General features: G+C 42.6%; 1 protein-coding gene across 5 annotated transcripts in view; it reads left to right on the plus strand.

Annotated features, from left to right (window-relative positions):
* EPB41L4B (erythrocyte membrane protein band 4.1 like 4B) overlaps positions 1-27,145 on the plus strand; it is a 191,017-nt gene that overhangs the window by 110,289 nt on the left and 53,583 nt on the right. For all 5 annotated transcript variants that reach the window (XM_064443262.1, XM_064443263.1, XM_064443265.1 and 2 more), the window contains 3 exons: positions 4,769-4,950; positions 10,429-10,544; positions 19,927-20,052. In XM_064443262.1, coding sequence (XP_064299332.1) covers positions 4,769-4,950; positions 10,429-10,544; positions 19,927-20,052 — 424 coding nt within the window. The remainder of the gene's footprint in view (positions 1-4,768; positions 4,951-10,428; positions 10,545-19,926; positions 20,053-27,145) is intronic.

Below are 27,145 nucleotides of genomic sequence, written 5' to 3' on the forward strand. Positions count from 1 at the left end.
AAGAATAGAGGTGGATGTGGTAATTGTTGAAGGTTATTTATCACAATCAGACCTAGAAGCCAGGGACTTTTTTAAGCCACTGTTCAGGTATAGCAGGGAGGGTCTAAATTCGATGCAGAGTCATCCAAGAGGCATAATAGTGTGAGCCTGCTTTGTGCTATTGCCCCACCAGCCTCCCCAAGGAGGGGAGAGAAGAGAGCCCCACCATTTGCTCTCCAAGTGTAACTTCAGACAGGTGGGAGATGCCTACAAAAAGAGTGTGGAAGAAGGGGACACGGACAGGATGGAGGAGGAAGCCTGCTCTGGAACACCGGTGAGAGACCTTTATGCAGGTCTGCACAGTTAGGTTCTACAGGAGAATGAGGATGGCAGCTGGGAGGATGGCACAGAAAGGCGATAACTTTTAAAAAAAAATCTCTTGTTGCTCACAGGTTACACCAAAATAGGAGGTCCTCTCACACGAGGCCTGTCGTGGGTGAGAGAAGAGTCCTGAACGGGTCATGATCTTAGCATATGAGAAAGTTGAAGGTTGCAGCTCAGGAGGAACGATAGTATGTTTGTACTGTTAAGTAGGAGTAACCTGCCTCACAGCTGAGGTTGTGGAGGGTGGCAGCCTGGCCAGTTTAGGAAATGATCTGGTGTTCTTGAGGATCAGAAGTTGAACATGAGTCAAAACCCCAGGCTATTTAGGAAAAAGCAAATGTCACGTTCCAGTGTATAAACAGGAGTGGATCCCGTAGGACATGGGAAGTGACCCCTTCTCTTTGCAGGGCATTTGCAAGGCCTCATCTGGAATGGGGTGCCTAGTTCTGAGCATCACATGTCAGAGGGAGAGCAGGGGGTAGCAAAGATGTATCAGAGCTGTAGGAAATGTGTGACCTGTGAGGGGCAACGGAAGAATTCAGAGCTCTTCAGACCCTGAAGGGAGATGTGAAGAGCCATTTTCAAAAACACAGGTTTCTGTAGCAAGAAATAACCTGTTCACTGTGTCTGTGGTGGATGGGAGAGTAAATAGCAGGCTTAAATTGCAGTAAAGAAGATAGGATAAACAAAGAAAGTAAGGGTAAGCATGGTGAGACACTGAGATTGATTGCAGAAGGAGGTCATGGAGTCTGCTACTGGAGGTGTTGAAGACTCAGTTCAGCCGACCAGTTGGGGTAACGTAAGCCTGCTTAGTTTGGTTTTGAGGGGAGAGGTGGATAATTCAGTCTTCCAAATACCTTTCTAGTCCCCATTTTTCTATGATCTCCTATATGTGTGAGTTGTACGCTAGAGGCATGGTTTGGTAAGGCAGCAGATGGCTGGAGCACGTGAAATGTAAGAATGTCAAGGGAAAATATCTTTTAAAGCAAAGGATGAGGAGTCTAAAATTGGGATAGAGGACTACTAACGTAAATAAATTTTTTAAAATGGAAAAAGTAATCCAATGTTATTTGCCCTGTCCTCGATATGCTGCCTTTTTGGTCAGAGGAAAGTAGTTACGTGAGTTTGAGGCTAAAGGCAATACCAAGTATCTTGTGCACTTTGAGTGGCTTTTTTGAAGGTTCAGCCTCCGGTAACTGAATTCTCAGGAGTGCTGTGACTGAGGAAGGGACAGAGAAGGAAGAAATGTTTTCTTCCTTTACAGAATAGCCTGTAGGGCTCTGCCCCATTTTCCTTGAAGAACAGGAGTTGGTTATATAGGAAGCAGCTGGAGCTTGTTGGAAAAACTACATAGGTAAATAACAGAGGAAAAAGAGGAAACCTGCAGGACAGCCAATGGACTATTAAAAGGTAAAATAAAGGTGTGACATTGGGCATACTAGGAGGGCCGAAAGACAAATACAAGAGAAAGGATGAAAACCAATAGCTGTCCAGGTAGGCACATTACTTGATGCCTGGGGAGCAAGTATGAAAACGTAAAGGGCTTAGGAAATGGTCAGAAAGTTGGTTTATTGAAAGTAGTGATTTATTTGCATCAATGGGTTGGGAAGGATGCATGAACATTATTATCTGTCCAGGTAAGCCAGATAGAAGCAAGCAATAGAAAGAAAAGTTAATGGGGAAAAAAAAAAGATGCATTAAGGAGAAAAGTCTCAAGTCTCTAGATTTAAGGCTGTCGAAGAACAGAAAAATAAGTGAAAACCAGATGTGATACAAGATAATAATGGTTCCACCTTGTAAAAACTGCACTAGGTTGTCCAGTGCGCCCCTGAATTATATCATCAAGAGTACACAGAAAAGAGATTTGGACTACTCACAATATTCTTGTTTGGGTACTGTCAGCTCTTCCAGTGGACTGGCTCTGAGGCTGCTGTAAGCCCTGTTGTGTATGATTGTTCAGTAACTCATCAGTCTAGTAGTGACGGTATGGGTGCAAAAGTCTTCCTCAGCCCAACCCCATATCTGTGAGAAGTGCAAGAATTGACTGACTGCTGAGATGAGTTTGCCTCAGTATCTGTTAGTTTCTGCCAGCCCTGGAAGAGTGCAGGTGACCACAGCCTTTTTAATGGGTCAGTAGTTTCAACACGGGTTTCACATCGGAGTGCACTGTCTGAGTATTGACATCCTGGCTGGAGCTCTGTGGCAGATTGTCCTCAAGGACTTCAGTGCACACCTGAACACCAGCTGTGCTAGGCTAGCTCTTTATTTCTTTGAAGTAATGGTCTCCCTGTATTTTACATCATGTGAGCACTCCTCTCTGGACAGTCAAGAAATATGTCTAGAGCATTTGGTGCATGTTTGACCTCATGCCAGAAGGGTTTTGGCTCAGCTCATTCCCACTTTAGCATGGAAGCTACCTCATGCCCATAGCAATACAAGGAGTCAATGTAAGGATTTGGTGTGTTCTCATACATTTTGAAAAGACCAGTTGAAAATCTGCTAAGCCAACCTGCCAGTGGGTGAAATCAAAGCAACTCCCAAGCACGTGGGGTTTTGTGTCTTGAAAAAAAATTGAATCCTAGTCTGAAAAGAAGGGTGTGCAGAGGCTCCAGCCCAAAACTGATCTTATTTCCTATAAGGGTTTTAACTGTGTGAACAAAGCCATCTGTCCTCTTAGTTAAAAAATGTCACTGCAGTCCAAGGTGCTTGAAGGGAGAGTGCAGGAGAGCTATTACAATTAGCGTGCAATCTCATTAGCCTGTACCATTTTCCCCCAGTAGGCACTTGCTTGATTTGATTATAACATTGAAGATATAGAGCAGTTTCAAAAGACAAACCAGTCCTGGATTGTCTGAGATCACCAAAGATGTCCCCTGTGGATTAGACCCCTATTTGCATTGTTTCCTTAAGGGAAATAAGGCATCAGAAGTGCCTTTATTGGCAGGCATTGCTACATGCCGGGAACCTGCCAAGATTAATACACATAACATTCCCCTCCCCACCTCCTGCTTTCCAAAAGTAACCAGCATAAAAGTGTTATTCAATTACTACCCAGTCAGAAATCTCATGTCAGAAGTTGTTACTAAGACGACAGTGGTTATTAATGATGTACCGAGTTGCATGCTTCAGCATATCTTTGGAAATGATACAGATGTGTTTATTCACAGATGACTGGTTAATTTTGCTTTGAATCATAAGTAATCTGCAGAGGAAATATGTAGCAAGTAGCTAGGTATCATTTATTCATTGTTCCTTTAATTATTCTGTTTGTCTTTATTGCATATTGTCAGGTTTTCAGCTGCTGTTAGTAATACAAGCAAACTGAAAACCCATTGAGCTGAAGATATAATTTCTTTAGCATTTTTCAAATGGGCAGGGGATTTATCTTTTCTTGGAATGAATTGATTTACTGCAACTACTGACTAATGCAATACTATACAATAAGTTAAAACCTTATAGAAATTTTAAGTGCTCCTCTGAGGAAAGCACATTCAAGTCATTTGCTGTATCTATGTAGACTTATCTCAGTCTTTCTTAGTTACTGTCATGGAGAGAAAATATCATTTCTATAAATTCATTATAATGTCAAACAATAAACTGAAACAGCATCAGTTAAAACTATTGAAGAAAATCAACAGTGTCATTTGACACATCCGAGTTAGAGAGGATGAATTAAAATTTCAGTGTGTCTCCATTTCTCCATATGTTGTAGTCTGACAACAGTTAATATCCTAACTAAACATATGCAAAAAAAAAAAAAAAAAAAAAAGCCAAAACAACCCAGTTATTTTACCAGCACAAGTGTGATTCCTTTTTGACCAAGTGCTCTTTTGTATGTTGTTACCTGTAAAACCTTTCCTTTCCCATGGTATCTTTCTGCATTTATTCCCAAGTCACAAATTTTTCATACAGCTATTTTGCACTGTAAATTTGGAGGCCTGAACTTTCTCAGGAATGTAATGTTGTTCTGGGGCTGTTCCTTAGTCTGTTCTTCTGACAGTTTCACTTAGAAAGAGTTATTGTTTGCTGCCGGACTGCTTTCCTTTCCCAGGTGAAGCAGCAAATTCCTGCAGGACAAATTTTGATGTTTTTGAGAACCATATTCCATAAGTCAGTCAGAATTTAACTCAGCATAAGAGTCTAGCAGAGATTGTGTACTGTGTAAAACCAAAAGTAATTCTGATATTAAAGTCATGCCAAAAAAGCCGAGGCATCCTTTCTCCTCACCTTATGAGTCTCCTGTTAACAGAAAACTGTAAAGGTTTGGGGTATACCTTGTTAAAAGTTTTATTCACAAAAAAAGCTGTGCATTTTTTTTCCCAATAAAGTTTGCACTCTGTCTCTCCAAAAGTACAATTTGTCCTACTGTTTACCCCTCTTAATTTGAATTGAATTTATTTTGTAGTTATCCCTTGAACAACAGCGATCTGCATCAGTTCAACATTGAGGAGAATGGTGGAGCACCATATACCACAAAAATGCCAGCAAGGCACCACCACCACCACCGTCATCACCACCACCATGCGAATTATGCCGCCCTTGCTCCCGACAGCAAAGACATTGTTTCTGGAGTTCCAAACCCAAACAGTAAGTCCACTGCAGTGAATGCGGTTTCAGTAACTGTGTTGCTTTCAGATTTGTCTCTGGCAAGGAGGCAAAGGAAAGGAAAAGAAAATAACACGCATTTCAGTTTTTCTCCTTGAGGAATATGCTTCCTGTTATTATTTGCTAGCTTTGTAGTATGTGCAAATGAGACAAGATTTGCAATTTCCTGGCTTTGCTATGGGGTTTCAGGATTTGGTGTTAGATTGGTGTTCCATAGCTGAACAAATACCCAATTAGTCACAGATACTGAGTCTCTAGCCACTTGGCACCAGCTGTTTTTTCATTGTTAGTACTTATTTATATAGTTTCACAAACCTATCCTCATTTGCCATTGTCTTTTGCTGATCTGCCCAGCTGGCCTTCAGCCCTCATTGTTTGGATCTGACTCTTGCTTTCATATCTGGGCACAAACAGCAGAAATTTTGGAGTACTGGATAAACAGCATCTTGCTCTTAGTTTGGGTAATGGGAACAGTTGCTGTTTAGTGCTGCCTAGCATGACTGGAGTATGTTTGCTTGCTCGGTGGAGAAATTCTTGCCCTGTAGAAAGCAGAGAGGAGAGAAGCCTATCTGTTCCTAATGTAGCCTCGGGGAGTTTGGGTGTTAAGTCTTTGCTGCTGAACATGTACAGGCTTTTTTAAGGGCACATAGCTTGGTCAAATGTTTGTAGGTTTACACAGGAACTGGAAGGAAAACATCCCTGCCATTGAGCAATCCTACTTCTTGCTCTCCAAATTTATAAACACTGCAGTGTGTGAGATGCTGAAGCTGCATGAGAATTTCAGAAGATGGGCAAAACAAAGTATGATTTAGTATTTGCCTGGCCTCAAGGGGACAATAAGTTCTTCCTTTGCCCGATTTTTGCCTTTATAATTGTGAATCACCCTGAGATAGGCATGCAGTATGGAATCTTTCAGCCAGGGCAATTAATCTGACAACTTTCACATTCCTGAAACCAGGATCTTGTAATGGACGGTGCTGGATGACTTTGACTGTAAAATGTCCCAAATCAGCAATAATGCACGGGTATCTACCTGCACAGGCACTTTAACCAGACTTTATTTCAGAAACCCAGAAACATTTTCTTTAATGTTCTTTTCCAAGGAGAGGGAGATAACAGTTTTTAGGAAGGAAGCTCCAGAAAAAAAATGGAAGTTATTGTAGATGTTTAAGGAAGGAATCCTAAGCAACAATACGAATTGCTTGCTGGGGCTTTCAACGAAGCTGCTCCCTTAGGAGCAACCTCTAGGAGACATGCTGTGCTCCTCTGTCTTTCATTGAATTTAGGCTCCGTGCTGGCGTACCTTCGTGCTGGGAAGCGCGTGGGGCTGGCACGGCCGCTGTGCCGCCAACGGGCATCAGCATCCCGGCTGTGGTCTGCAGCAGCCGGTGCTTTCTGGGAGAGCAGCACCGACCAGCCCGTTGGGTACCTGCTGGGCGGCTCGCCCTGGCGCGCACCTGCTGGGCCTCGGCCGGCCGTTCGCAGGGCCGCCGCGAGCAGCAGCTGAGCGCCGGAGACAGAGGGATGCTGGTGGGGCTGAGCTGGAAAGCCTTGCCCGGGCTGTCAGCCTGGTGCCACAGGAGGCAGTGACCTTCCTGGGGGCTGCGCCAGCCCATGTTTTTCTTTCCCAAATTAGAGTTGAAGCATGCCAGGAAATTCAGTCAGAGCCAGCTATGCTGCTGCGGAGTGTCCTGGCCCTGAGCGCACTGTCCCAGTCCTGAGGGCTCCCCCCATCCTGCCCACAGCCCAGGGCCCCATCTCAGGCCCTGGGCCTTCAACCCCTGCCCCAGCAATGCCACAAACACAGTAGAGGGTGTTTATTCCAGGTCTGTGTCTCCTCTTAGGCCGGACTGCTTTCCTACTCCTCATTGGTGAAATAAGCTTAGAAAAAGCTTAGAAAAGCTTTAAAAAAGGGCAAATATCAGGAGCAGTTTGGTTTGTGCCCAGTGAGTGTTACCTGCGAGATGAAATGTGGGGCCCAAGAGTCTGTATGTCCCCAGGCACGGGGGGGCGAGCTCTATTCCCCAAGCAGAGGTGAAGCCTCCCTGGCCCGTCCGGCTGCTGCGGTGCTCTAAAGGGGACTTCAACAGCTGAGACATGCACGTAGCACCTATTCCTGGAGATGGATTTGCCTTTCTCTTCATTTTGTCTGCTTATGGCTGGTTTATGCTAGCTATTTGATTAGGGAAAAGGGAATCGGTGCTCGTTCCTGACGTGGCCTAATGCCAGTAATGCCAAATGCCAATTCCTGCTTTCTCCAAGGGAGCAGAAAGGGACAGGGGCACCTCTGAGGGGAGGCTGTGGTGCGGGTATGCCAGCTGCACCCAGCTGAGCTGTTCAGGTGGTTTTGCATCCGTGTGCTGTTCTGTAAGCTGTCTCACATTAACATAGGCATGCTGCATGTTCAGGCTGTTGTTTACACCATTAGAGCAGCGATGGTATGGATAGGAACGCTTCCCTTAAAATGCTGAGTCAAAATTACTCACAGTTGTGGTGACAGGTCTGTGTGTCTTTTCAAGGTTGGTGTTCAGTGGGTTTGTTTTGTTTTTCATGGATCCTTTTAAATGCTGCTCAGGCTATTTCAGCTGAGAAAACTGTCTTGTTGAGAGCCTGTGGAAAAGGCTCATAGTGTATGTGCCGAAACGATTAGGAGCATGCTGGCTGTCGGTCAGTTTTCTAGGACGGCACACGTGGCAGAGTGTGTGGGACAAGAGCACTCGGGCAGAGAGAGGCACTACCAGGGGTCTGGATCAGGAACCTGGGAACACGGGGACTGATGTCTGGCTCCAGGCCACATGGAAAGGCTGCTGCTGGGAAAGTGTTTCTAGGAAGTAAGGGGTCACTAACCCAGGGATGCTCTCGGGGAAGAGCATGCTTGTGACCAAAATATCTCAAGTGGAAATGCCAGGACAGTCAAAAGGTCTTATGGGGGAAATACGCTGTCCTAGTGGAAGCTTCGCAGAGGCTGACGGAAGAGAGGTTGTGCATACCAGCACTTCAGCTACCTTGTGATTTTCCAAAGGACCATGGGCATTTGTGACTTATTCCCATTCCTATGGACTGGACTCATCTCCTCTGAGGTGGTTTTAAAGTCATCTGAAGTGGAACATGGAGTGACCCACCCATGTATATCCGGCATCAGGCTGAGAGAGGGAGAAAGCATCTGCCTTTCCCCCAGTTACACCAATTCCGATAAATGCCAAAATTCCACCGCAGTTTGCAGGATGTGGGTAGGAGAGAGGGAAACAACAGTATGCCCAGCCAAGGTTCCCTTTAAATACTGGTGCGTGTTTATTGGCAAACACGTGGCCTGGGATTTTGTTACAGAAAACAAACCAGGGCCAGACCTGCCTGATTTTTCACATTCCGAGTAATTTGTCTACTTCAATTACTGGAAGAAGTGAAATCTGGTGAAACAAATCTGACGTGTGTTTATGAAGGCAGTTCAGTAGAAGATGTTTTCCTGCATTCAGCCTGATTATTGTATTTGCGATGCCGCCCTTCACCTCCAAGCTAACGTACACAGATCATATCTTTTTATGCAGCACATCTTCCCCCAGCGTATTCACAGAATCCCAGTCCCGGGGACCACTGTATTCAACAGCAGTTAGCCTTACAGCACCAGCACCACACAGAGAGGGTGAGCTGCTTGCTAAACCTAATTGGCATGGCAACGTTTTGCACAGATTACCAGGTGCACGTGAACAGACCCACCGGCAGCAGCTGGGGCTATCACCGAAAGCAAATGCCAACAAGTATGTGATGTACCTCGCAGAACTTTTATGACGGAAAATGACGAACGAGAAGTGGGAGCCCAGCTTGCCTCTTGAACTCTGGGCTGAGCTTGCAGGTTATCACTTGGAAACAGACATCCTTTATTCCTGAGCTACTTGCTACAAAAGTCCTTGTGTAACCCTGAGCAGAGAATAATGTAATATAGACTCAGTTTCAGGGTGAAAACAGTGCTTTGAAAAACCACCGTGCTGCCAGATCCTTTCTTGAAATGAAATCCTGGTTTTGCCCAGGACTTAATGCTGACTCAGGAAATGTATACCTTTTGGAGGACTTTGGGTTTTTGCCTTTTTTTAAAATCTATTTTCAAGGTTGAGTTAAAAGGCTAAACTGGCTAGCTTGTTTTCTGGAGCTTTCCCTTTAAACAAAAAAATAGCTTGAAAGTCTGTTTTAAATCATAGCAAATTTGAATAATTTAAATAAGGCACTTTTTCACCTCTGCGTTCTTTCTCGACAGGAAAATAGAATTACTGTGTTTCTTCAAAAAAATATTTAAAAAAAAAAAACAAAAACAACCAAAAAAAACCCCACACATCATCGTGTCTTATTTTATGGCTGTGGTAATTTATTCCCAAGTATCATTGGGCAGTTTCACAGTCTCACATCCATGGAAGCATCTATGATGTGAGAAATGCCGAACTCTGGCATCACTAACTTGTGATGAGAAACCACCAAGGGGAGGTCATCACTGATATTGTAACCCCTTCTAGGACATCATTACCTCAGGGTCTGATAATGTCTCACCCATGCCAAAACCAGGTTTTTGCTTATATCCCTACAGGCTGGTTTTAGCAGTTTGTCTCTAGTCAGCAAAGCAAGCCCTTAATGTATATTTAAACAGCTGTAGAACTAGATCTTGAGTGAGTAATATTTAATATTCTTAGGACAGCTTAGGAACCTGATCTAAACAGAACTGCAGTCAGTGCAAGGTTTTTATTGAGTTCAGTGGGCTTTGAATCAGACTCCAGAGTTTACCGGGTTGTTCCCAACTGTTGTTACCTAGAGTCCATGGCAAAAAAAAAGCACAGGACGACACATGGATTTGTTAAATCATCACATGATGAAGCCCGTTTTTCTCAGAGGACTTGCAAATACATGTATATATATCCCACACCAATCCCAAGATGCTGGCAGAGACCTTTTGGGGCTGTCTCAAAAAATATTTCTCTTGTCTCTCTGTGTCGGTGGTTTGCTCAAAATTTCTGTTGACAAAGCACAGCAAATTCCTGACAACAGTCTTAGGGAGGCTGGCATATAAATAAAGATGTCTGAGGCAAGCCAAAAGCTATACTCTGATCTCTTTACACATCACATGTTCTGAGAGTGGCACCTTGGCTGCATAAATAATCCCTCTGGTGTCAACTGAGTTTTAGAATATATTGGGCGGGGGGGGGGAAGTGTAAGGAGAGAAGTATTTAGCCCAAGGCTGGCAAAAGCCCTGCTGAAATGTAGGGATGGGAGAGAAGGAGGAGGGGGAGGAATTGTTTTCTAAATAGAAGAAGGAAAAACGACCCAACAGGCATAATTATGAAAAATTTTACATGGTCTTACGGGAAAGATGGTTTGCTGACCGCTGTCTCTTCAAATGTAGCTGAGTGTCTTGCTCTGCGGTTCTTCTGTAGCCTCCCTTCAGACTGTGTTTTTTTCTTTCTTTTGGGAATCTTTTAGAACTGAGCTCAGGACTTCCCCTTCTTTATGATGAAACTTCTCATCTGAAGAAAATAGAAACGGAGAGTGTGAAGGTAGTTGGACCATGGCCAGCCCTGCACGTCAGCATGAACAAGGTATAGCATATACAGATATACTTTTACATATATATGCCAGAGAGCCCCTTCGTCACGTCATATTCAAAAGATGCTGCTTTTTCACCTCCAATTCAAATCAACATTCATCTGCAACTGGCTTGCTTTTTAATCACCTCTCACCATCTCCTTATGGGATGGGGGTTTGGTTTTTAGATTTAGCATTTCCTTCAACTTTGCCTTTTAAAATTTCAGAAGCTGCTGCAACAATGTTATGATGTAGTTTCAGTTTAGTTGTGAAGAATTAGTCATCTAGGCAGCCCAGAGCTGTAAAAAAATAACACTTTAAGTGATAAAAAAAAAAATCTTGTTTTTCTACATGAGGATTCTGTGTTATGCCTTAAAACCCCATGGCTTTTGATGTCAGTGGGTGTTTTATGAGTGAGTTTTTGAAGGGGTGACAAAACAGACACGTCCCACTGTTCCTGCCGGAGATCAGAGGCCACCAGGTCAGTTGCTCGTGTATCCACGTGAGGCAAAATCCACTGTGCCTGAGCTGAGGGTGCCTTGAGCTGAGTCTGGACAGAGCCACAGAGACCTGGAGCTCTGGTTTGCAACCGCATCTGTCCTGAGCTGAACCCAGTGAAGTCAATGAGGGCATTGCCACTGGCTTCAAATGAGGCGGGTCTGGGCCTTCAGTGACTATACAGACCTGTTAAAAGAAACCTGGTGTTTTGAGAGTTTTCCTCTAAGTTCAAGGGAGAACTCAATTAAATTACTCTACCTTGGTTTTACAGCCTTTTGTTATTCATATAATTTCAACTGTTGCTAGGGAAATTAAAATCAAAGGGGAGGTGGCAAAGTGTATCAAAAATCCAAGCACAAAGGGGCTGTATATCTAGAGAGCATAATCTTTCTTTTTTCTGGATGAGAGAACCCAGGAGATAGAAGTCAAGGCTGAAAATCAGTGAGTCCGTTTTTTCTAATAAAAAAATGAAATCTTGGAATATTTTTTCAACATTCGAATTAATTAAAGTTAATCCATAATGCACTGGGTTTTCTGTCATGAAGATCTGCTTGAAGAACCATTTTCAGGGTCTGTCGTGGGGTGGTGGTGTAGTTCAGCTAAGGACTGCAGTCCTTATGCCTCATGAATGTGGTCATGAGGCAATGACCTATGTCATGACTTTCGGAGACTTCCAAATTAACAAATGAAGGTGGAATATTTTAGACTTCTTCTCAAATGTGTTTGGTTATCAGCTGTGAGGAGCTGTCATTTTGTCTGACTGGTTGGTTTGAGTGGGGATAAAAAGTTATATCATAAAGTAGACAAACTGGGGTGAAATGGAAAAGAAGTAATCTTTTTTCCATGGTCATTTTTCAAATTCTTCTAGAAACAGCCTTAACGGGTAATATGCAAAGCTAATTAAGCATTGACATAGTTTGCAAAAGGAAAATTCTCCATCTCACAGATTCATCTAGTGCATACCCGGGTCTTGTGAGAGGAGCGCTGTAGTTGAGCTGTAATTGCTTTATACTCTGTATTAACCCCAGCTGTGAACATTCACTTAGGTGCAATGTCCAAAGCATGCTTTAAAGGACAATCCTATGCTATTGAGCTTATTGACAGCTCAGTTTCGGAAATACAAAGGGCTAAAGTGAAGAAGTGAGAGGACTTTCCACGTTGACCACAGTGCCTAAGTGGATAAACCAGTCTGGCCTGCATTGTGTAAAAGATCCCAACAGATCATCTCAGTGGTACCCTTGTGATCTCAAAATGAGTAGATTTATGGTCTTTTTTCTTTCTTTAAATGAAAGCTTAAAACGCTTTGGTCCTGTATTCCACCACACTGTGGGTAGTCCCAATAAAGTCCCTGAGACTTCTGCCTGGCAAAGCCTGACCTCTGATGCTCTTCCTCTTCTTTCTTCTCTGAAAATCTGTCGAGTGAGAACCCAGCTCTTCTATAATAAATGGTTTTCTTTGTCTTGTCCTAACAGCTCTAAAATCTTGTCCACAGTCAGATGGATTATTTATTTAAGGACTAATTAGCAGAACCCAGTATCACAGTAAGTCAGTGCTTCACAATAAATGCAGCTGCACAGTAAAGGCAGCCTGTGTCTGCTGTGGTGAGACTTCCATCAGTCAAGATTTAGCTAATGAAAAAGTCTTGCAGTGAGCACCGGGAGCTGCTAAATGCTTCAGTTTCTGGCAGAAGCAGAAAGCAAGGCTAGAGACATGGGCTGTCTAATGAAAACCCTCTCCTGGCAGTCATAGAGGATTTGGGTTTAAGAGCTGGGCAGCAATCCCATGAACAGTGGTTACTGTGTAAACGCAAAGGAGGCCAGTCCTTCAAAATTTATTGAAATTGCCATTTTCAGCCATCTGAAAATTGTATGTGTTCATGAAACATGCCCAGAGTCACCACCAGAAAGCACCTCAGTGATCAAGCTGTCACGTTACAAGCTGCGGGTTGTGACCGACAAATCATTCTGAAGTTCTTTTGGCCCCTTGCTTGTTGTTTCTTCTTCAAGCACCATCTTCTGACCTAAAGTCTACTGAAATGTGTACACAGAGCTCGTAAGCTAAAACAAACAAATGCAGGTCTTTGAGCAGAGACTGGAGTCACCTCAGCAGATGGCTTCTCCAGTGAAAGAGAGGGACATGCTGTAAATATTGGGCTAACCCTGGGCTGGAAATGCTGTGGAGCATTGCCCAGCACAAAGGCAGTAGGGCAGGTTAGACAAGATTGAGCAGCCCTGAACTGTGACAAACATTTTTTGCTATGAGTACGGCCTTTAAAGCTCCTTTGGTTACATGGTACTTAACCAGCTACTCAGTCCAGCAACGAACAGATTTTAATGAGTGGTCAGTGTATCTAGTTTCTGACAAAAAAATGTAACGTTAAGAGCTCTCCTACACCACTCCATTGATTTCTATTCTACTAAGTGCTTTTTATTCCCTAGTTTTGCATTCTGTGAAATATTATGCTTAAACAAAACCAGTGAAGCAGTTATGAAGCTGCATCTTTTGCTCTATTTCTGAAAATAAAGCAATGGTTTCCACATCTATTGTGGAGTCCCAACCTTCATTCCCTCTCTTCCTGTTGCTAATTATTATTTTTTCAAGCAAAGTGCTTTGGGGCTGAAATTTGTCAGGCTTAATAATCAACCCATAGGAGAATTAACAAGAAATTGGGTAAATCAGATTCAGCAGTTAATTAATTTGATTGTCCACTACAGCAAACTTCGTCTCATGGGAATGATGTATGGACGTGTCCAATCTCTTTCCCAGAGCTGTTTGGTACAGTCCACGTGTCTGTCCACCTACTGAATGATAAAAGTCAGTTTCAACATGCTTTTCATGCCCTTTGGTGCTAGTGGGCTCCTTAATCTCCAGGAGAGACAAGCCTACGTGTTGTAGCTGTGAATGTATTTCTGTTGGGTTTTTTTCTTGCAAGCCTTTCCATAGAAAAATATGTTTTCCCATCCCCCCCTTGCTCCATGTTTGTATGTGTGTGTATATATATATAGTATAAAGCCAAGAATGTATCGTTATCAATGCTGAAATCTTGGGAGTCTAGTAATTATTAGTCCAGATGTGATTGTTACATAAAAAGACAGAATACTAATGTGGTTCAAATTGTTTCTACCTCTTCTGCTGGTGTTCTGCTCCCCCTTCCCCTGCACCCCTGGGTCATAAGGTTGGTGGTTTAATTCTGGTGGGGGACAGAAGGAGTGTTAAGATGGTCATGTTCATGGTTTCTTCTTTCTTACTCTAGGATCCACTTCGGGTCCTTTTGTGTGTTTGCAAACATGCTTTTACACCCTGCTTCATTGATCTGCATTTTCATGTTACACCCAAATTTACTATACATGGCGGCTTTTACATATATGCTAGATACTATGTCTTTGCTCTCTTCATCGCCCCGAAAACCCGTTTTGTCCAGGTCCAAGCCTGCATTTCTTTAACTGGCCATTGGTGAGTTGTTTATAAGCATGGGGTCTTCAGGGCCAGCCTGTGCCCCGTGCGTTATCACCCCATGCCTGTCCTCTTCTACACCACCTCCTGTGTCTCTGCTTCTCAAGGCCTCAGTTATCATACCAGCCCTGTGTTGCTTTACTGCTTGTGTTACTGTTTTCTGTATACAATTACTGCTGTTACAGCTAAACCTAGTAAAAAAAAGCTGCAGGCCGATTGAGAAACGTTCAGTCAGAGCGAGCCTGATAAACGTCAATGGCTTTGCAAACTGTTTGAAGCTTATGGCCTTTTGCTAGCAGGATAATACCGTATTACAGGGCTACCCAGTTACACTACTGACTGCTTGCAAATGGTACCACCTGCAAAAAAGCTGTGGAACTCTCTGCCCTGTTCACAACTGCAAAGACTAAAGCTGCTGCAGCTTGTGGTTTAAAAAAACCCACAAAACCAGCTCACTTTGTTGATATATCTGAGACTCTTCTGTGTGATACACTGATCAGAGTGTATACCCTGGGAAACTTGGCTACCATGACCCAGTAAGGCTATCATGAAGTTGGCACTAACAGAGGCAGGATCTAATAATACTAAGCAATAACATTTTACAAAATAAATTTGTTACATGAACTAAAGAGGTTTGCTCCAAGGATATAAGCATAACAAGATTTATTGGGAGATATATCTTTCATTAGACAAACTGATAGTTGACCTGAGGAAGGTCTTGTGTATCTGACAGCTTAATGAGGGTTTTTTGTTTTGTTTTGTTTCCTTTTCCAAATCTATTTTTCTAATGAAAGAGGCAGCTTCTACTTGCAAACTATGCCTCAAATAAGAATAACACATAATCATACAGGTCTTACCATTATGGTATCTGTTCATAATTGGTGTTAGCTATCACATGGAAAAAATTCAATACATCTCCTGGTGGAAAGGGGGCAAAAGAGTCTGTAGGTTTGCACACACGTTTGCAGATGTAGTTGAGTCCCAGGTAACCAAAGGGTTTGACCTTACATAGCTAATGTGTGTTCAGAACCTATATATCTGTGCTGTCTTCACAAAAATTTTACCTCCCGCTAGTAGTGAAGACTAGCAATGAAGAATAGACCTGCATTCCTAAACACAATATTAATTCTGTTCTTCAGACGTCTCCAGCTAAATATGTGTTTTAAACATACTGTTTGGCTAAGAAGAGACTATTGACAAAGTGACAGAGGCAAAAGATCATGAATCTCGCTCTTGGTACAAAGTTTAATGTGGCAAAAAGCATGAACCTTTTAAAGCAGAGAGAATGGAAATGTTAAGTACAGGAGTGGTATTGCAGTGTTTCATGCAACTGTTTTTATATTCTGTATGCGTACTTAATAATCACTTGGCTTTGCAAACTGGAGCCAGTGTCATCATTATCTAACACTATACAAATCTGCCTTCAGTACTAGTATCAGCAAATGTAATCAAATTTAAAGTAAATGTTTGGGAGGAGGAAAGCAAACCTAAGACCTCGGTTATGAAAAGGAAAAAAGGCATCTAGTTTTATGGGTTTATATATCTAAGCTTGTTCAACCCACTTCTATCAAACCCATTTAAATGCAATTCTCCGGCGTTCTCCTTCTCTGGAAAAATAAAGTTCCACATCAGTGGTGAAAGTGAGGTGAGCACATTGCTATATTTTAGCACCAGCAGAACTGGAGATAGAAAATTGGAGTGTTATCAGGTATCTTAACTTAATGTTTTTTTTCCTCAGTTTTAGACCTTTTAGGATGAGTTTAGATTGCAATTTTAAGGAAGAAGATTATTTCGTTCAAATGCAAGTTTGACTCTTAGACATTCCCTTGAAAGGGGCCTCTCAGGTTCTTTGGAATTACACAAGAAATTATAAAATTGGAATTTTCATTTAAATTATGCCTTGTTTAGTTTTCGAACAATTTTGCCATAGAAAGCTCTTAGTTTATAAATGAAAATAAAATTTTAATAACTGCCAACCTGGTACAACATTTGAATACCCAGCTGCTATCTTTATGCGTCATTCATCACTGCAAGCAATAAGGATTCTGGAAATGTAAGATTTCTTTGCTATACAGCAAAATAAAGCAGATTACAGCTTTCACTCTTGCAGCAATAGTATATAGAGATTCCTAATGTGGGCAGGTTTTAGATCTTTGATTTTCTTATAAACTAGTAAAATGAACCATAGACAGTATTGTATGATTTTGTATAGTCCTGTAATATTTTTCCTTTTGCCTTCTTAATGACAGTTATACTTTAGTAGTTAAACTGGGAGATGAACGGGCTTATATATAAAAATTAGTGACATTAAGGAATGATAGGAACTCATGCAGATGCTTAGAAGTGCTAATGGTCTGCAGTAAGGAGTTGCTACTTCATTCTATGATGTGAGTTCACTTTTCGTCTGGATCTTCAGTGCCACTGACTATATGTGTAATAGTCTCAGCTAATCAGCTACGGGAGAGCAGGATTCATTAATGATTCAGGATGTGCTGCACTGTGGCAGAAAAGTCTGTGGTTGCCAAAGCAGGCTGGCGAGGAAGCTTTTCACATATGTTCAGAAGCTAGAGGAGGTCTGGGTCAGGCTGAGCACTCCCAGGCCCCATATGGGGTTTGTACACAGTCAGCATTTCTACTGGGGCAGGAGGAGGTGGTGGCTTTTGGCTGCTGGCTCAGCATCTGGTGAGCAGGACGAGGCCAAGCAGCGACTGCAGCAATGTATGCTCTTCATGTGTGATCAGTCACTAAAGGTGCTGCTGCTCCTGGTGGGAGCAAAGCAAGTGTTCCTTACTTGAAGGTGAAACCCCTGAAGTGTGACCCGAACAAGGGCTAAGCAGAGCTGAATGCCCAGGAATGGCTTGTAAGTAATCTGCAACCTCCGGCAGCAGCAGCAGCTTTCCCTTTTCAGCCAGGTCAGCAAGCCTCAGCTTTTGGACCTTTCAAGTTATGAGAATCTCAATGTGAGACTTGCACATCAGATCCTGCACTGGGGACAGTCTCCATTACATGGAGTCATCTGATATAATCCCGAATACAGCAGGAGGTTTAGATCTCCTTTTGAGGGTTCCCAGCTACAGGACAGCCCTGAGGGCTTTTATTTTGCTCTCTGTCAATGTGGGGAAATTGGGCGGGGGAGGAAGAGCATAAGGACTGGAGAATATCCATATCCATTTGGATAACGCATGGATGGGACTTCGGAAGTTTTCAAGTTATGAAACAAGCTTGTGTCCTAAACGAGCATCAATTGTCTTGATTTAGCTAGTAAAACACAGCTGCTTAATAGTGCTTGGCTGAAATTATATCTAATTAGTATCCAGCGTTAAAACAAAGGTGGGATTTTGCATGGCCTTTAGAAGTGCCACTACTTAGTGTGTTGTTCTTTCTGCTGTTAGAAATCAATACACTTAAGAGTTGACAATAATAGCAGCCCTTTTAAAATGTGTAGTAGCGCACCATGGCTACCAAGACTATTGATGAAGGAAAAGTTGTGCTTTCTTTAGTTAATTTTGTCCTTTTGAGTATCTCCGTTTCTCAGCCTCATGAGTACCCAGAAAAGACACCTATGGCCAACAAATATTTCATGGTTTTTTTCATAAGCTTGCCAGAACTACCGCTATATTCAAGACTGAACAGATGACTACAGTTCCATAAGTTGCTCCAGATAGGTGCTGTCACTTTTGATTTTAAGTATTTTCTTTTTCCCTTAGGAGGAAAGTGGGAGAATGAAAAGTCAGAAATGATCCTCCACTAAAAACAGTAAATGTGGCTTGGCAAAAAAACATGTATCAATTATTAGAAATTTGCCAGAGAAAAAAAATCTCATGACGAGCAATCCTGTAACAGACAGTTGTTCAAAATCATACCTGGCAGCTATGGCATTTTGGGTGCAGAGGTCTGCTGGACCAACTTTGCTTACACACGAGAAATATCTTGCAGTCTCAACAGAGTTCTGCAGAGGCCTGGCTCTTTCCCTCCCCAGTGTTTGCAGACCAGTTTCCTCAGGCAACATAACTGCAGTTTGTGATTTGCTCCACTTGCAGAAAGTGTTCCTCGAATCTTGATGTTCTCTTTTGTCTGTGATTGTTTGCAGACCTGAGAGTAGGGTCAGTTAAGACTGTAGTTATTTAGCCAGTGGGATGGCATGGGGGAGGGCAGAGGGAAGGATAAAGGAGGCAGCTTTTGAAGTTAAAAGGCTAATCGTATGGTAATGTCCATATGATTAGCCTGGACTGGTTCCTGTGCCCCCTGCTCTAGGTGTCCCTGCACAAGCAGGGGGGTTGGACAAGATGATCTCCAGAGGTCCCTTCCAACCTCCACCATTCTGTGATTCTGTGAGTCTGTGATTTCAGTGGCTAAAAAGTGACTGGTTCTGTCTTGAAATACTTTGCCAGAGATGAACGTCAAGCATGTGCTGGACCTAGTTCACTGATGCCTCGTATCTGTTTTGGCTGAAATCTGAATGACAGCATTACATATCTGTTCTGTCTGGGTGTATACGATCACGCACCCTTTGCAGCAATGAGTGGAAAAAGAATGCATAGTCTAGGCTGTGACTCGGTTGTAATTCAGGTCTCATTTTCAGGAAGAATAGGGAAGTTTGCAATGGCTGTTATGCCATTGCCCAATTCTTCTTTAAAAATATATAAGATATTACAGTTTGATTGTTCAAGAGTTCGCATTTACAATCCTGGTCTCATTCATACCCTGTTTGTTTATACATCAGTATTACAGTGCCCTTTTTGTTTTCTCTTTTTTTCTTTTCTGCATGGGAAGTTTATTCATGCTGGCATTTCTGCTGGATGTAGTTTGTTCAAGGCACAAAGCCTTAAGGTCATGTTTGAACAGGTCACTAAACTAGCTGTCCTAAGGCTTTAGATTTCTGATGCAGATCACTGCATAGGTAAGGGGTTGACATCAAGTGGAAACAGCAGCCGCAATGTTTGAACTCCCTGGGTTTTTCTTTTCCTTCTGATGAAGGAGATTTTGCTTGGCTTGCAGTTACATGGAGATCCCTTCAAATCCCTCTGGTTAAACTTGCAAAGGCCCTTCACATTCATAGGGCAATGGAAGAAACCAGTGTTCACTATAGTTGTGAACTTTTCCGTCTTCTGACTGCTGTGTGATATTTTGAGACAATGTTTTCCTTCCTCAGTGTGATCACAGGTTTGAGCAACCACTCCAGGGCCTGCCTGGGCTTTTCCCATGTATCTTCACTCCACATCAGTTTCTTGCTTCTGTAACTCAGCCTTCCCTGAGGCTTTTTTTGTCCTGAAAATAGTATTTTGAAAACTTTATTGTAAGACGTCTCTTTCAGGGTATGAACAGGGAGGTTTTACCCAGTATTGCTGAATCAAGTTGTTACAAGTAAAAATTTGACCTTTGACCATTTTGCTAACTTATCTTTCCAATATATGTCACTGTGCTTGTCTTCTATATTAAATCTAGGGTGAAGACAAGAAGGTGTCTGAGAAGACTCTTCACGCCCCTGTGTCACCTTCATCTGTACCTGACCATATGAAGTGCAACATCCTTAAAGCTCAAGTGGAAGCTGCTTTCAGAGTAGGCGCCCAGGTAATCTGTGTTTAATATTTTGCCTTTCTAGTTTTGGCATAGCTTATACCTATTTTCCAAAATCCCATCATTCCTGAGGAAGCACCTTATTTTACCTCAGGTATCCACATTGATCTAGCTTTTTCTAGCTGCATTACAGTTTCTTCAGGTAACTCAAAATGATTGATATGGTGGAAGTAGGAAATTTCTCCTAACTGACATGATTAACACAGCCAAGAGAGGCTGAGAAAATAGGAGAGAAGGCCCCAGGGAATCACCATGTTTTGATTTTGTCACTGTAGCTTTTACTTACTGTGTAGCTGAGACCTCTGGAGATTTCTGAGGCTACCCACCACTCACAGAAACTGCGGTTAAGGGTGTTCTGAAGATAATATCTATTCATCCAGATGCAACCTTTACTTTAGATGTCTGAATGTGAAATGTTAGCTGGTCTATTGTTTTCCTACTTGCTTGTGTGCTAGTAACTAAATTTCAAGCTGCTGTTTTCACTGCTTGGTCAGTGTTTACATCGGATACATCCTGTTTCAAAAACACCACAAGTCCTGTAGTAATGTCACACAACTGAAAACTGCTGCTAGATGGCATGACTGTAAAAAGTTAATTTCCCAATCAGAGGTAAATCTAAGTGAAATCTAAAATATGTGATTCTTTTCAAGTGTAATTTGTGGACAAAAGATAATACCATTTGTGCCAAACGAAAGCCAAATAGAATGCTTTAGGAATAAAAGTAGAGGCAGAAGGATTGGTATGACACTCATCCCAAGTTCCTGTGGTATCCTTGTGCATACTATTCCCTCTGTATACAAATGATGTTGGTGTTTCCATTGCTTTGTTTCTTTTCACGATAACATACCAGGTCAACTTGCCCTGCAAAGGGTTTTGTTAACAATCATCTTTGTGTATTTGTTGTTCCCTGGAAGACCTTTCATCTGAGCGCTAGATTACATCTGGTCTAGCTAGACCTAAGGAAGTATCAAAATTTGGTTATTCTGACTGTCCTAGATTTCAAGAACAGAAACCATAAATCTGACAGCATGTGGGGGAAGGAGGTTGGTTTTTTTTCTTTTAGTTTTTGCTGAAAGCAGTTCTCTCACCTCTCTGAATTCTGTGTTGCATCAACTGTATTTTATGCCCATGTTTCTTGTTTGATTGCCCTTGGGTTTGCCCTCTGTTTTTCCTGTGTGTCTTTTCTACAGGATGTCATAGTATATTTCTCACATTTGTATTTTCTCCTGAATATGCTTAATGGTCATGTTTGACTGGATAGTTAAAGACTGGAAGCAGTATGTGCTGTTGCATTCAGCGTACAGCGTTACTAAGGCAAGATAGGAAATGTGCTAAACATATGCATCTCTCAATTCACCTGCCCTGCCTTAATTTTTCACCCTGAGGCTTTCCAAGGGGGAACATCCAGGGTTGCTTTTTTCATGCATGCCATAACTGTATTCTTTAGCTGCTGCTATGTTGTAAATAAGTTTCAGAGCAAGCTGAGCATTCCTTTTTTCCTTCTTACCTGAGTTGTTTTGCACAAGGCTTTAGCAGTTGGATTGGATTAAGTAGGTGTCTGTAGGTCTGACCCCAATGAGACAACTGTTATGATTTCAGGGAGGGGGGGAAGCAAGACTGTTGTAGGATAGCACGTACTGTGGAAAAATAATGGCAAATGGTTCCCTTTGAAATCCCTGAACCTTTCAGTGCTAACAACGTATGGCTTAAGAGTTATAGCCAGTAAGTCTGGACACCACCTAATTCGTGGAAATCCTCATTCAACTCCCTGCTTAGCCACAAAATTGCCTGTGCAACTAGAGATGAGTCCTTCTGCGCTTGAAGTCCCCTCCTGTCAAGTATGAAAGATCACACTTCCCAGATACATTGCAAAAATAAGTGGGCAGAGACCGGGCAATGGTCAGCCATTACAGTAAGAAGCTGTGGCTAGACAAGCACTGGGAAGGGTAGGCAAAAGCTCCAAGGTGAAGGAATGAGTAGAAACACACCATCTATCACCTAGAAAATGGGAGGAGGGAGAGGGCTACAGGGAGCCCTGATTAACCACTGTACCTGGGTGCCATAAAATTACCTGTTTATCTTCTCTACTCCCCTGCCACCCGGACAACTAACTGAATACCAGTAGCTAAGCCATTTCCCAGTGGCAGTTCAGTCATCTGGGGAAAGTGAGCCGGGATGGCATTACACTGCCCAGAGATACTTACAGCATACTTTTGAGGGAGCAGATAAGAAATAGTTTCTTAATGGAAGACAACTTTTAACTCCATATATTCCTCCATGGCTGTGATCCTGCCCCTCTTTGACCCCGTCTGACATATCCTGCTGCCCAGTATATCTGCAGGACTAATGCTGTTACCCCCTGCCCAATTCTGTCTTTTGATGCAAGTTCTGTATTAAATCCCTGAGAAGTCCTGCCTTCTGGCTTTATTCTTAAGACTCCAATTTCCCATCTCTTGTTTTCTGTACTGTCATATTTCAACTTACAAGGCAGCCAGGGCAAGAAGTGTATCTAAGTTTTGTAAGGCATAGCCTATATTCCTTGAGCTATAAAGCAAAACAGGCTGATTTTCCTCATGTACGGCATAGATTTTCCTTTATTTCATGGTATCAGAAAAAAGACAACGACTTTGTAAAAGGAAGAAGGACCAGACTCTGTCTTATGCACACATTTTTTGAAATTAAATGTTCTTTTAAAGGCTGGGTAGAGTATTTACTAATATAATTTTCAAAACATCTGCAAGAATCTATGGTCTAACTTGTCCTTTATGAAACTTCATGGGGCATCTTCATTATACACTTAGTTGTAAAAGCATGAGAAAAATATTGGTGCAATGTAGGACTGGATCTAAAATTAACAAACTGTTGCTTGAAATATTAGTAACAGCTCGCTCTCTCAGCAGTGGGAATATTTTCAATACCATATGCTACTACTAACATCAGGATGTGACAAGTTAATGAAGGCACCTCCTGTATGTAGTAGAAGAAGAAGGTATTCTTTGTCAGTTTTGAGAATGGAGTGAATGTTTGCAAGTGGAAAATATGAACTGGGACAGGAAATTTTCTGTAGTTTTCTTTCTTTATGGCAGCTAGATACCAACACAGGACAGCACCTTAGAAATGGATTATTCAATGCTTATGATTTCAAAAATAATAAAAAAATGGGAAAATTATCCAATACATTTGAAAATATGTTCTGGAACATGGTCTCTGCAGTGCTTCATTTCAGGATTATGCTGACAAGCTGTTTCTCATATTCCTAGGGGACAATACACCATCTCCCAAGGCTATAGTCCTGAATTAGAGACAGAAAATCAGTAAGTTTATGGTACCAGTCACTGAACCCAGCATGTAGTTTAGAGTTATAGAGCAGAAGGAAACTAACACTAGTCAGTTTGTTTATTTGGTGAAGATAGAAATACTTATGTGCCATTCTGCGCACTGGAGAATCAAACTACAGTGTGCATGGGGATGCTAGAAGCTGAATCCAGGAGCACACTCTTGTAGACAGGTGAGAAACGTGAGGAACCCACATGCAACTGTGGGAACCTGTGGTTTTCCCAGAGCATGTCCTACAGCATCTGTAGGTCTAGAGCAAAGGAGCAGTATTTCACAACACAGCGTTCAAACTGTGCCACAGGGATCTGCCACCTTCTAGCTGACAGACTGCATATCACAGTTCCCACATAATTAAACTCCAGGGGAGCACTAAACACTGTGAAGCAACTGACATATTTTCTTCTCTTTTTTTCTACCTTTTTTTTTTTTTGCATTTATTCCAGACTCTTCATTTGAGAGGGAGTGGTATAAAGCAGCAGTGAGGAGCTGCCAGAATACAAAAGACCAGCTCTCCCTGGCATTTAAAACCCCTTTGCAGCTTGCATGAGTCAGTGCTGATATGCTGTGATTGATCAGAGGACTTGTTAGTACCACAAAGAGTCCCTTTTGCCAAACAGTTCATGGCCCAACTGATGGAGGAAAGATACTAGCAGGTTTCGGTTGCTATTTATATCCACTTTGGCTCCAGGCGAATCCTAATTATCCTTAGAATTAAGCACAGGCTCCTGAGCAAATGTACAGCTATCTCAGCAGGGCTTTTTCTTTTGGCGGGCAGTGTGTGTTGTGTTCTAGTAGTTTGTCTTCTACAAGCGGTGTTTGTATTCTCCACCCGTTACTCAGGCTTTCCTAAATCCTTGGGTTGATGTAAGTCTAGCAGGTTAGCACAGGGAAGAAACTAAGATCCTGTTTCTCAAAGGTATCTACTGCAGCTGATTTTTGCATTACTCGCATCTTTGCAGACAAGGGAACGCCAAGCCCATTTTTAAGATACATTTTTGTAGTGCAGTTTATGGAAGACAAACAGAGGTGACATTACCACCAAGCTGCTCCTCACTGAGCATTATAGATTGGTTGTTAAGGAAAAGGTGGTGGGAAAAGGTAGTTTGGAGATGCAGAGTTATTTACAAAAAGCATGTAAAATCCCATTCTCTTCTGCTTTATCAACCCCCAGGGAAACTGTTGGCTGGTGAGAGGTATCCTCTATCAGCCAGGTTTGGATTCTTGAGCAGTTGATTCCCCTGCCTTCATTCTCAGTAACCAAAGGGACATCTACATTTACGCTGAACAAAGGGACGTTCAGTCCTCTAGCCCCTTTCACGGGCTAACTTTCTTCACAAGCTTATACACATGTAAATTTTTAGGCCGAGTTGATAGCCATCTCTCTTTTTCCTCCGTGTCCTAGAAACAGGTAGAGACAGGTAATCATGTTGTTTTAAGTATTGCAAATATGTGAGTAAGTGCAGGTTGCTTGTGCTGTTTAGATTTGCCTCGAGGAAAGGACTGGACTGTGGTACAGAAAATGTCTCAGGGCGTGCCTGGGTACCGGTGTCATCCTGCAGCCTGTGTTTTCTACATAGATGCAAGCCATGGCTGCAAATGTAAATGAGACTGGGACATTATTTATGGTAGAAAGGGTGCATAAGTGAGGTGGCTCACAGTGCTAGTCTGTTGTAGCTACATTTTTGGTGATTCTTTGCCTTTGTCATTGTGCTGTCTCCTTTAAGGAAAAATTCAAGTGTAAGGAAAGATCCACGTGTAAGGACTTGTCAACTCTGAAGTCCAAGTGCTTTTGCCATGTATTTCTAGAAAAAATTCACTGTCTTCATGTGAGCTGGGTCTTTTGGAGCTTTATTCACTTAAGGGGATCTGGATTCACACCCTAATCAGGTCATGAATGAAAATAGAGTAGGTGAGGGGAAGACACTTGAGGATTTATAAACTTATGCGATCTTTCTTATAATAGGATTTAAACAAATCCTTCTGGATGCCCAGAGGAGTCCTTAGCTTTCACTAGATGTTGACTTAAGTACCTTGAAAGGATCAGCTTTTTCAACATTTTAACCTCTTTCCATCATGAATTAGATGCTGTTGCTTCCCTTTCCTCCCTCCCTTCACCTGTCCCTATTCACAGCACAGAGCCACTGCATAATTTGACAATCTTCGCAGAGACCAGAACTGGAATTATGTGAGTATAACAGGTCACAGCTGAGGTGTTCAGGCTGTGGGGGAAGCTTGCACAGCTCCTTATGTACACGATGCCTTCCTTGCTAAAGCTGTTGCTGTTAGTCACCCACTTGGATGAGCAATACACTCACTGGTGAATTTCAGGCTAAGTCAAAAGAAGCAACTGCGCTGGGACTCTGGACTGGAACAGCAGCGAGCACAACACCGCGTCAGTTATAATTGCTCATAACAATGGAATTTAAAAATGGCTCAGCTTCAAATCCTCTGTGTTCAGTTGCTACAGGGAAACAGGTTTGCTCAACTTTAAAAGCAAGCCTACAGGAAATGAAGGGTGTCAGAGGTATAAAAATACAAAATTTTGAATGTGTGTGGGCCAGGATGATCAATAGGTGATACCTGGCAGTTCATTAGAACTGTGTCAGCAATGATACCTCAAAGTGAGGGAAAGAACCGAGGAAATGATGCGGCAGCCTTGCTGAGATACAGAAGGGGAAGGAGGATTTAGATAAACAGAATATGGGAAAAGGGAAATCTTTAATTTATTCCCTGGGATACTGGAGGCAAATGTGGCAGTGGTGTCACAAGAGTGTGACAGCTCATTGTGGATATGTCAGCTGTGTTTCCTAGCTGGCACATCTGTAAGTGCTAGTACACGATGAGGCAAGTACTACTCATTGTGGTGATGTGTAGGAGCCCCCGCCATAGCCCAGGAAATGCATGGTGCCAGGCCCTGTTCAGAGGGAGAAAAACAGAGTAGTCTGTTCCCAAGAGACCTAACCATGATGCTTTTCTGCCTGAAAGGATACATTTAACATATTAAATCACCAGGGTAGGTTTACCTTGGCAGGGTGTTCTTCCTGATAATATGTTGCTTAGCCAGTATTATCTAATGAGATCGGTCAACAATCGGTGTGGGTGACAAATGACAAAAATGTAGATGAAGAGCTGAAAAACCTGGTACGCTTCAGGCCTCCTTAGCATCATTACAGAGCCAGAAAGAGACGCTAAAGAAAAGTATTTCCAGGCCACTGCAGTGAGAGCCATTGCTTCCTTACCTTTGAAGATCGCCAAACATGTGAAAGCTGTGTTGCTCCCCCTTCCTTTCTGTAACTGGGAACTTTGTGAAATTGCTAAATAAGAGACATCATGTGTTTCATATGAGCCTTCCAGACCCTTGTCTTTCTCAGATGAGAACCTGACACCCCACCTTGGCTGCAGTGATCAGGTTCTTCATGCAGTCTTTTTTGCTGATTGTAGATATTCCTATTGTGGATCAGATGGGGTGAGAGCCACAGCGATGCCCCTTGTGATGGAGGAGGGGCACAGAGGGCCCTGGCTCCCCAAGGTGCTTCCTTGAGGTTTAAGGCCCATCACCTGCCTTGCCCAGTGCCCCAGAGGAGGCTTACCAGCCCACAGTCCCAGCCAGAATTAGTCATCTATGCAGAAACACAGAAGGCTGCAGGGAAGTTGTGTCTTTCCTGTGTTCTCCCGCTTGGTACATGCCCAGTGCAACCAATTTCTATTCTGAGGTCCTGTTCCCCATCATCCTGGGGCTAACTCTTCCTTC

This window comes from Phalacrocorax carbo, chromosome 2 (assembly GCF_963921805.1).
Source record: "Phalacrocorax carbo chromosome 2, bPhaCar2.1, whole genome shotgun sequence".
NCBI classification, from domain to species: domain Eukaryota; kingdom Metazoa; phylum Chordata; class Aves; order Suliformes; family Phalacrocoracidae; genus Phalacrocorax; species Phalacrocorax carbo.